Source organism: Myotis brandtii, unplaced genomic scaffold (genome assembly GCF_000412655.1).
Source record: "Myotis brandtii unplaced genomic scaffold, ASM41265v1 scaffold140, whole genome shotgun sequence".
Lineage (NCBI taxonomy): Eukaryota > Metazoa > Chordata > Mammalia > Chiroptera > Vespertilionidae > Myotis > Myotis brandtii.
The window spans coordinates 961287-972451 of NW_005355000.1; the positions used below are offsets into that span (position 1 = coordinate 961287).

At 42.5% G+C, this 11165-nt stretch overlaps 1 protein-coding gene across 1 annotated transcript in view; it reads right to left on the reverse strand.

Moving 5' to 3' along the window:
- Positions 1 to 1171: 1171 nt before the first annotated feature.
- MAGI1 (membrane associated guanylate kinase, WW and PDZ domain containing 1) overlaps positions 1172 to 11165 on the reverse strand; it is a 566477-nt gene continuing 556483 nt past the window's right edge. The window contains 4 exon segments of the mRNA XM_014535239.1: positions 1172 to 3058; positions 5247 to 5390; positions 6271 to 6331; positions 6454 to 6547. Of these exon segments, the coding sequence (XP_014390725.1) occupies positions 2870 to 3058; positions 5247 to 5390; positions 6271 to 6331; positions 6454 to 6547 (488 nt within the window). The 3' untranslated portion in view covers positions 1172 to 2869.

The window sequence follows — 11165 nt, forward strand, 5'->3', positions numbered from 1 at the left end:
CACTGTACCACTGCGGGCAGAGCACCAGGAATGGGGCGCTGCGTGTGGAGGGCAGGCCGGGGACAGTCACCCGATGAAGTGGAAGCTCTTTAAGGGTCTTTCGTGAAGCAGCAGGGTCAATAGTAAGCCATCTGTCGCACGAATGATCTCTCAAACCCCTGGTAGGTGGTGACACCAGCAGGCATAGGGCCTAGAGCAGGGGTTGGCAAGCTTTCTCTGCAAAGGGCCAAGGAATCGTTATTTTTGGCTTTGTGGGCCACAGAGTTTGTTACAGTTACTCAGCTCTGGCACGATAGCGTCAAAGCCGCCTTAGACAACATATGAAATGGGTTGTGCTGCTGAGCTTTAGTTACAAAAACAGGCTGCAGACAGGATTGGGCCTATGGGCTGCCCTTTGCCAAGAGATAAGCAGGAAATACCTTCCTGTCTAGCGAAGCCCTATCTACCCAGGTGAGAGTTCTGTGGTACGAGGTTTGTTCAGTCTAAAGCAAGCATGTCAAACTCGTGGCTGACGGGCCGCATGCTTCGTTTATTTAAATAAGCGAGTTTGACATGCTTGTTCTAAATGCTGGGTAGACTTAGAATAACACAAAGTCCCTTTAAGATTTGGGAGAGCAAGACTAACCTGGGGGCTCCTTACTCCTACTTTTAAGATAAGGGAGAGCAAGACTTCAGCAGGGTCAGCGGTGTACTTACAATTCAGAGAACGCAGGGTGCTCAGAATGAATTGCCAAACATATCAAAATAGAGCTAAGCAGAAGCAATGAGGAAGTTAGGCCACAGCACAGAAACACCTAGTATTGATTGAGCTACAAACCGTAGTTTGATTATGGCCCATAAGGTAGAAGCAAGCCTCCCCGAGCTTTTCATTTCTCATACATGCAGCGATATTAGGAGGTATCATTGCTGTAGAAGGGAGGGCCCAGCACCAAGAACAGTCAGAGAGAAAGAGAGAGAAAGAGAAAGAGAAAAAGTTGAACATTTAGATTCCCTGTAACAAAGAGGAAAGAAAAAAAAATCTGCATTTGTTAACATAGGGCAAAGAGAGTTTATTTGTCCAGTCAGACAGTCTAAGGCAACACTCAAATAAGGCTGCAGAAACCGCAATCAGAACAGTGACGTTTTAGACAGCCATAGAAGGTGACTCGGGACCCAGACAATAGATGCATCCTTTTTTCTTTCTTTCTTTCTTTTTTCAAACAACTGGGACAATGACAGGCTGGCATAGGAGAGCATTTAACAATAAACAACAAAAGAACAAAGTGCCCTCCCTCCCCCCTGAAGACCACGGCTGTTAAATTAAGTACAAAAAACTCATTACAAAAATAGCCTCACAGAGAAGCAGGTTCCAATCAAGTCAGAAAAATATTGGAACTTAACATATTATAACCCATTTGTGACTCTAATCACTAGAATTAGAGATTCAGTCCAAATGACACATGGAGACATTACAGCAGCACAACCCTGGCATGTTCAACCCTTCTTGGAAAACCGAGCATTTAAATGATCTTTATTTTTAGCCCAAAGAACATTTATTAGTGTTGGATTTTCATCCTCAGTGCAACAGACACAGGTTTGGAGAGGGTACAGAGGTTACTGACGGTGACTCTGAAATGAAATATCACATCCAACAGAAGCATAGGGAAGACAGAAAAGGGAGACAGCGTTACACAGTTTCAGGGCATCCATATACCTATCAGGGTTCCAAACCCAGCACAGCTGTAACATCTCAGTGTTGTTAGGCTACCTTCCCTGTGTGTGGTTGGCCATGTCTGAGGGGGCCTCATCTGATATGCCACCCCCACTTTGGGCCCCTCATATTTTGCACCTGGATGTCCCAACACTTGGGAAGGCTACCCTTCAAAGGAGTTAGCCTTGTCCTTGAGCTGTATCTGAATTAAAGATCTCTTCAAGTCCAAAATGCAGCTGGGAATTGTGCAGAGTGACTTTCAGAAAAGAGGGTGATAACAGATAAAATCCCTAATAAAGGGGACTGACGCATATGGGGACCATTCAATCACAGTTTCTATAGAAACTTTTGTAGACCTTTGGTTGGGAAGAAAAGCCCTACATCTAGGGCATAGCTTTTTTTTTAAATTTTAAACAAGAATCTCAAATAAATAGGACATAATTATTATAATATACAATATTTTGCCATGAGGACACTAAGCTATTTAAAGATCCTTGCTGTTCAGTCAAATCATGTCTATAGATATGACAAAAGAACTTTATGCATAATCTGGCTTTCCCCATAGGAAAGGTATAGTCACGTGTTTCCCTCATGATGAGCACTGGGAATCTATTCCATCCTTTATCATTTAAAAACATATGGCTAACATAGCAACAGTTTTGTTTTCTACGAGTGGGCTCAGGTAGTCTCATTTGGGGCAGCAACTGGAGGGGGGACGCAGAAGTGTTGTATACAGAGCATAAAGGAGGTGAGCAAGGCTCCCAAATCATCTCAGAATTTCACGTCTCATAAATAAGACATCAAGTAACCACAAAAGAAAAAAATAAAAAGAATTGTGCCTCAACATATCACTCAGGAAACCTGCTTTCCTGCTTCTTAAAAGGAGTAGAGTCATTTTGTGCTAACAATTGGATCTGAGAAACAGTTTGGCACAGTTCAAACAATCATTCCTTCGCTCTTGGTCGGACTAGACAAAATGTTTTCTCTGATTATCAGAAAGGGGGCTATTAAGATCTTGTCTTAGGCCATGCCCCAGTCCATGGAAGGCAAGCAAAAGGATGAAATGTGTAGAGGTTTCAGAACAAGCGAGGCAAATAATCACATGGTGCGGAAGGCTGGTAAGACACTGGTGAAGAGGGGAAACAAAAAGACTTTCCTGCTGCAGTTCTGGAGACAAAGTCATGGAGTCATGCCAGGGAAGGAGGGGAGGTTTTCATAGTTTGACCCACCATATTCTGGTACCGAGCCGTCGCCCCGCTTCAGAGACAGACGCACTCTGCGGCCTCCGTTCTTAATCAGTTCTATAGCCCGAGAATGCTTCATGTTTTTGGTGGTTTCACCATTGATCTCCAAAATTTCATCACCGATCTGTCCAAAGCAAGAGAGAACAAAGTGAGAAGACCACACAAGGGTTTCACTGGCTATTGAGGTGCTTTATAGTTGAAAGTCTTTCATTTATTGATTTCCCAAATATTTATTGTTTGCCAGAAAATATTCTATTGCTCAGGATGCAGCAGTGAAGACAACAAAAACTCCACAAAAATTCCTCCCCGATGGAGATGACATTCTAATGGGGGAAATACAATTAACACGAAAATTAGAAAAGTACATCTATGTTAGATAGTATCTGAGAACCAGTTTGGCACATTTCAAAAAATCATTCCTTCGCTCTTTGGTCGGACTAGACCAAATGTTTTCTCTGATTATCAGAAAGGGGGCTATAAGTGCAAAAGAAAAATTAATAAAGCTATCAAGGGGAATGTTAATTATTGAAGGAAGGAGGATGTGGTAAGCTGCTTCCAGGATGGCCCCCAATGAGCCCCACCTTCTTGTATTCACATCCTATGTAATCTCCTGCCCTTTGAATGTGGGTTGAAATTGGTGACTTGCTTCTAACAAACAGTATATGGCAAATGCGATGAGAGGTCAGTTCAGACATAAGGTTACAAAATGAATCTGGCTTCTGTCTCACTTGCCCTCTTCTGTTCTCTCACTTTCTCACTCGGAGGCATGCTATGAGCTGCCCTGCGCAGTCCATGCTAAGGACACATGGGAGCGCTCAGGCCAGACAGCCCAACAGGCGCTGTATTTTGCCAATGACTCTGAGTGAAGCAAACCCTTCCCCACCTGAGCCTTCCATGCAACAGCAACCCAATCCGGTTGATAACTGACTGCAGCATTTACTGTGTATCAGCTGCTCCTCCAGACACTAGAGCAAAGGAGTAACCAAGACCAACTAGATCCTTGCGCATGAAACTTGTAGTTCCAGAAGGCAGAAGAGCAGCACTGGCTTTGGACCTATCACTATTAGCTACGTGACCTTGCTCAAGTCCTTTTAACTGTGAAAGGAGATAATACCATGCCTACCAAGCTGAGGGTGTCAGATCGGACAAATGGGTTGTGATCTATACAGCATTATACAAAATTTCAGGACAATGGTATTTCATTTAATCAGAAACTCTTTTTAAGTGAGTAAAGACATGGAAAAGCATATCCAATGTGTCTGGAGCTTAAACAAAAAGTATATGTACACTATAAACTTGCATAGGCACACATTGTGCATATATATGCATAAAGGAAGCATATATAAGAAACTGATAAACAGTTTGATCCTGGAAACTGTATTTTTACTATGTACCATTTTTCACTGTTTAATTTTTTAAAACAAGCTACATCATCTACTTCTCAATGTGGGGGAAACTCGTTAAAAAATTCAACCTGAGGAAACGTAAAAATCAAGATTGTGTCTTAAGTACAAGTATTAAATTCCCTACCTTTAGTCACTTTTTTCCTTTTTCTGCTCAGGCCCAATTTTATTCACTTTTTTCTTATACTGACCTGACTTCTGATTTTTTAAAAATTCACTGCCAATTATTTCCTATATGTGTGTCTCAATCTATGTGACTTATCTATAATGTGATGATTTTTCTTTAGTCATCTAATCTGCCCAGGAGAGCAATGCATTTATATACAATAGCAGATACTAACTATCTAAACAGAGCAGAGTGGATCCTTGCATTTGTGTATTTAAATTTTGTAGCTCTGACTACTACAGAGTGACCCCGAATAGCCATGCCATGGAGCAGTGGTGCCTTTGCTGAGGCAGAGTCAGCAGGATCCTGAGGCTAAGGTGAGATGGTGGGTGACCAGCCAGAGATGGAATGGAGCCCACCACTCAAAGCCTGCAAAACCGCAGGCCTTCCTGCTCTCTAAGCATCCTGGTCCAGCCAGGAATTCCTGCGAAATGATGTGTGTGCCTCATGAGACTAAGTATAACAACGATGGAAATGGGATTCAGAAATATCTCCTTTAATAATTTTGTAAGTAATTTTAATCCATTCAACCTCAAAGAGTAGAAGGGGTTCACCTAACTTCAGCAGCTCCGGCTAACTATGTTTCAGGGAGAGATTTACGCTCGGATAGGAGTCATGCATCTCAAGTATCCTGAAAGCTGTAGAAAATGTAGTTCTCATGAAGAAGGTTCTAGCCATATAATGTCAAAAAGTCACTGCCGATGACGTATTTACATCTACTCCGGATTCCTCTTCCAACTTACCCTCATCTTTCCACACCTTTCGGCAGGACCATCCTCTGCCAAGCGCAGAACATAGAGGTCCATGTTATACTCTCGGCCCCCTCGAAGACTAAAGCCAAAGCCCTTGGCTCCTCTTTCCAGGTCCACAGTGTAAAAATCCTGCTCCTAGTTCAAGACATGAAATGGAATCATTCCGGGAGAACTTACACCCGCCCCTTTCTCTCCATCTCTTCCCAAACATCCTCTATTATGCTGATTTGACCAAAAGGCACCATCACTACCCCCTCTTGCAGATTTTCAATTGTTTATTAATATCCATTAACCTGAGAAGTTTGAGGATCCAGAATTTGAAAACATTCATGAGTGTGCCTGTAGACTGCACACCAACATGTATATATTAAAATTTAACCAGTGAAGCGCAATTTGCCATTTATGGCAGGAAAATTCATTACATGATACCCTGCACATTGTTGGAAGTTCAACCTCCCCGCCCAATACCCCCAAAATGCCAGTGTCCACTGTTAGGATATCAAAAGGCTCAGAAGGCCAGTCGAAAAGGAACCTGTTTAACTTTGCAACAGACAATGTTTCCCAAATTGGCTTCACCTGCCATTATTTGTGCCCCCTCCGTTACCCTGTATGGTTCAGGTATTTAGGTCTGTGGGTCCCCCCTGAAATTCACGAATCTGAGAAACACCTTAAGAAAAAGATATTTTCTTGGCATAAATGCAGTTATGAACACCATGAGTAGCTATCAGCTGTTTTGCTCTTGCTCTTCTATTGGTCACCAATTGCAGCTTTTTATTTTGTTTGTTCCTCCCCTGTCCTCCCCCTCCCCTGGAAAAGGATATCTGGGAATATTTTTCAAAGGTAGTAAAATAAAATGTCATTTCCTAGACAACCAAATGTGAGCACGTATTCAGTACATCCCCTCACAAAAGGTTATTTATTTTAATTGAGGTACCTTGTAAAATATCTCATAAAAACAGCTTCAGAAAGCCAGAAGGAAACGTGGAAAGCAAAGCAAACAGAGAAACGGCCTCACCTGTGTTGCCTGGGGTGCTTTGAACTCAAACTGAGATTCCGGCTTTGGTTTGGTGGTGTTCCTGCCAAAGTGAGAGAAATAAATATAAAGACAACCTGTGGGGAAACTGAGAAAGAACCCAGGAGGAGTGTCGTCATGCCAGGAGCTACTTATTGCCTTTAAACTAACAAAGCCGGGTCTGACCTGGTCTCCTGGGCCCCCTGCTGAGAAGGGGTGTGTGTGGTGGTGATGGTGGCGATCTTCTCCGCGTTGGTCAGCAAAGTGGCATTCGAAGACTCTGCAGGATGAGACAGCATTACGAAATGAGGACCCTGGAGAAGACACCCCCATACTGGGGGGGTGCCGAAGCCCTGTATCTGAGGGACAGGTGGGCTTCTCTGTAACCATTTCAAGCAGCTCTGACTTGAATTTCTAAACAATTAAGAGTTTGAAGAATCATTTAAAGATACTCTATGATGTGAGCCATGTATACCCCGTTACCCTTCTCCCAACAAGACATCCCCACAAATAAAAAGTTTGTCCAAGAAAATACTACCCTAAAATTGCAGCCAAGGCAGGTGCCTCTCATTCTGCCCGCCACTTAAAAGTGACAGTCCCATCAAAACACTATCCCCAGAATTATTTCCCAGAATTGGACAGACTCATTAGATACATCTTTCTTAACATTTCCTGCAATGTATTAGCAATATTTAGTGACTATGTTTAATTTCCTCATGTGAATATTAAAATTAGAAGTGTGCTAACATCTTGTTAAACGCACACACCATCTACCTTCTTGTCCACTGCTTTTAATGAAGTGCAACTGAAAATGTGGAGTTCTTGACAGATCTCATCTGGTATCACTTATGAGAAATTAATTTAAAAACTTGCATTTGTTAGAGCTGGAGCTTGTAAATACAAGCTGTATAAATCATGAAGCCACCCTAACGTAATAACTATGATTATATTCCTATGTAAATTGATTTTCTTCTTCACTAACCACATACCTAAGCAACTTCATTAGTCTCTAAAGGAGATGCAGATATTGAAGACATGAGCATGCCTATACGCTACACACCAACACACACACACAGTCAAATTTAATCATTCATATAGTAATGCTTATGTATTCTTTTATGAATTGTTTCTCCATTATGATCAAGGCAGATAGCAAGTGACTATGAGCAAGCTGTACTTTAAATATTTATTTTTAGGTTGACTGTTTGTAACATGGCATAAATTTTCTATTTTAGAAAATGCTAACTATGGTGGTTAGAGTCTAAGATTTGCCTATAAATGCCTGTTTAATTCACAGTGTGATAGGAAGTCTAGAATCAGAGGCACTTCAATGTTTGTCAGATACATGTATCTCCCCATCATGTCTAACAAAGTTCCTATGAGAAAATATGTCAGGTCTCACCAACTGGGATATCAGGACTGCATTTCTTTTCACTGCAGTCACAGGTGAGAAGACATCCCTCAAATCCCAAACACTTGTGGCCTGCCATTATGTGTTCCTGCTGTTACACATAGTTGTTAAAAGCAAGGGCTTGAGATTTAAACCCAGGTTCAAATCTTCCTTTCCCCACTCATTAGCCGTGTGACTGATTTTCCTCATCTGCCAGAAGGGGATGATGCTAGTAATTCCCTTCTCTTGGATCAAAGTAGATGAAACGTTTAGTACAGTACCTGCCCTACAGTAAGCACTCAGTACACATTTACTGAAGTTATGGCCCTTGCCATGCTTCTCCTTTTTGTTTATTGCTGTGGAACTTGTATAAATTATTTAAATTCTTAGCAAAATGAGAAAGTTGAAATAAGCTGTGACTAGTTTGTATTCCAGCCATAGAGCCCACAATTCTTAGAGCCCACAATTATTACTTCTTACAAGATTAATAAGAAATGTAATTTGCCTTGGCCAGTGGCTCAGCTGGTTGGAGAACCATCCCATGTACCAAAAGGTTGTGGGTTCAATTCCCAGTCAGGGCACATACCTAATTGGCAGGTTCAACCCTGGTCTGGGTGCATACAGGAGACAAGTGATTGATGTTTCTCTTTCTCTCTCTCTGTCTCTGTCTCTCTCCCCCCTCTAAAAAAATTAATAAAAAAGCAAATACTTGGGTGAGGAGAAAAGGAAAATGTAACTAGATCAAATGAACTGAAATGTGTATCTTATTCACGGGTTAGGACAATGTTTCTCACAATCTATTTCGCCAAATATTTCTACAGATTCTGAGGGAAAAGGAACACGTGGTCAGTTAAGAGTGAGAAATAATAGGTGACAGAGAGAAATGTTTCTGCATGTCTGCATTTTCTTTTCCCGTGGACTCCTCAGAGCGCCCCCCCCCCCAGAGCCTTTTTAAAGAAATCCTCACCTGAGAACATGTTTAGAGAGAGGAAGAGAGAGAGAGCCTTTAATTATGTCAGCTGCCTTGCAGCCCTCTGAGTTGGGGAGGTGGGGCTTCTCAAGTTATTGGGAGGCAGCTTAGCATAATGGCAGCCAGGTCAGATTCTAGAGTCAGACTATCTGGCTTTGTATCCCAACTCTGCAATTTACTGCCCGGGCTTAAGCAAAGTTAAACTTTATGCCTCAGCTTCCTCCACTGCACATGTGGGGTAACAGTTGTGTCTTAGGGAACTGGTGCAAAGATTATCTGAAAGAAAAGTGTGATAGTGCCTGGAACATGAAAACTGCCCCCAAAATGATGAGCATATTTTTTATGGTAGCATGTGTTCCTTACTATTAAAAGCATATCTTTATGACTGCGGTTACGTGGTACAGCCAAGGTGATAAGGGTAAGATCTTTCATCAAGCCCGCTACTGTGTGAGCACAGAGCACTAGGGCCGCAGCCTCTCATTACGACTCACCAGGAGTCTCCAAGCACGTGTACCGGTCCTTTTAAAAAACCTGATATTACTCATTGTAATTAACTTTATGGAGACTCTCTGGGAAATCAGAAGATTGTTTGGGCCCTGGGGAAATCATAATCAGGAAACCAATATGGATGTTTCCTTGTAATTAAAGTGAATATACCAACGAATTGTGAGGCCTCTCAGGTGCATGTGTGGCCTCAGTGACTAGTCTCCCAGGCAGATCACATCCCATCTCACACCATTTTTATATTTCTGTGCTTTCGTGTTTGCTGAGATACAACAGATGATTACCCAATACGCATATAAACAACTATTTTATTAATTTTCTTCCTAACCTTCACCTGCTATTTTCACCTACTTATATGCAAATCTGGGGTTGAAGCTAAACTTTAAGCAATTTAAAAATTAACATTTAATATGCAAATAGCTATTTCAACTTCCTAAATTGTCTTGTTTTTATTAACCTATAAACCACCACTATTTCCTAATCATTTACAATGAGTCAAGAACTGTTCTAAGTGCATTAAATTCATTTAATTCTTACAGCTCAATGAAACAGGTGCCATTAGTACCCCCATTTACAGATGGAGACATGGGGGCTTAGAAAAGACAGGTAATATGTCCAAGGTCATCAGAGAGCATTGGAGGCCCTGGCAGCTTCAAGTCTTCAGTTAGGATTAACGAAGACGTGAAGTGCTGAGATTCTCTCTAGCTTTTTAAAATACAGCGGTGAAGCCCACTTTCATAAATTTATAGCTCTAGCCCAAAGCAAAATTTGCCCGGTAATAGCAAAACTATTAAACCCAGGGCTCTGATATAAGAGCAGGTTCCAGCAGCAGTACTACGAAGGGGTGGCAATGTATTTGGCTTTTAAAACTCCAAGGCAGACAGCCAGACTGGCTGTTTTTATGATACATTCCAGAAAGTACCCCACAGCCTTCATTAAACCGTGTTTACACGCACTGCAGCTCCCTCAGAGCAATGGAAATGGCTATCGCCATTCTTCCCATGGCAGTCGTGCACCAAGAAAGCACATGGGAGCCCTGGCGGTGCTGTCGGGGCGCTGTGCTCAGCCAGGCCCTGACTCCTGACAGGCTGTCTCTCTGGGGCTTCAGCAGAGCTCCGCCACCAGATTCCAATTCTAACCTGCTCCCCGGCACTTCCTCAGCCGCCCTGCCGGAGTCCACATTACAAAGCCACACAAACCAACAAAGGATGCATTCCCTCCTTTCTTAAGCACTGAATGCATAAATAGTGGAAGAAGGCCTTTGAAAACGTGAGTCCCAGCAATAATTGAAAAGCTTTGGGAGATTTTTAAAATGTGTATGATTGGAAGCTGTTCCTTTTGCCTGAGTCTATGTTAGCATCATATCCATAGAGCCTTCTATTAAGATAAACTTACACTAGTCTGTGTCTTTTCCAAGGAGACAGCAATACCTGTGTCCAAGCCCTGCCTCCTATGAAACAAATACTCTGAGACAAGGTAATCATTACTGTGGAGAAGGCTGGCAGAAAGAGGGGGGGGGGGGGGGGAAGGGGAAGGAAGAAAGAGAGGAGGAGGAGGAGGAAGGAGAATTGGGAGAAGCTGCAGAGTGAGGAAATTTATGATCATATATTTTTAAGCTCATAAATATTCTGATTATCTTGAACTGGATTCAGTTTGATGGGTCCATGTTAGCCTGGCGCAGTCAGGGTATCCAGACTTCACAGGGTAACCCTATACGACATAAGTGGTAGGAAGCAGGTGTGGTTGACTTGTCAGATTGCAAGTTCAGATTCAGTATGTTCAGCTATTCTCTGGGCCTTTCTGTGATGTCACTGTGTATTTCCTGTCCCTTACCCTTATCTCATAGGAGAAAATGTTCTGCCCTGCCCTGGTCCCAGAGGAAGTAAAAGTAGAGATGGTGAGAACTCCCCTGATCTAGGTCTGCCCAACATCATCCGTGAAGGCAGGCCTTCTAACAACAGTGTCACAGAACTGTTATTGGAGGGGGCTGGCAGAGAGAGAAGAGAAGAGGAGAGGAGAGGGGAGCGGAGGGGA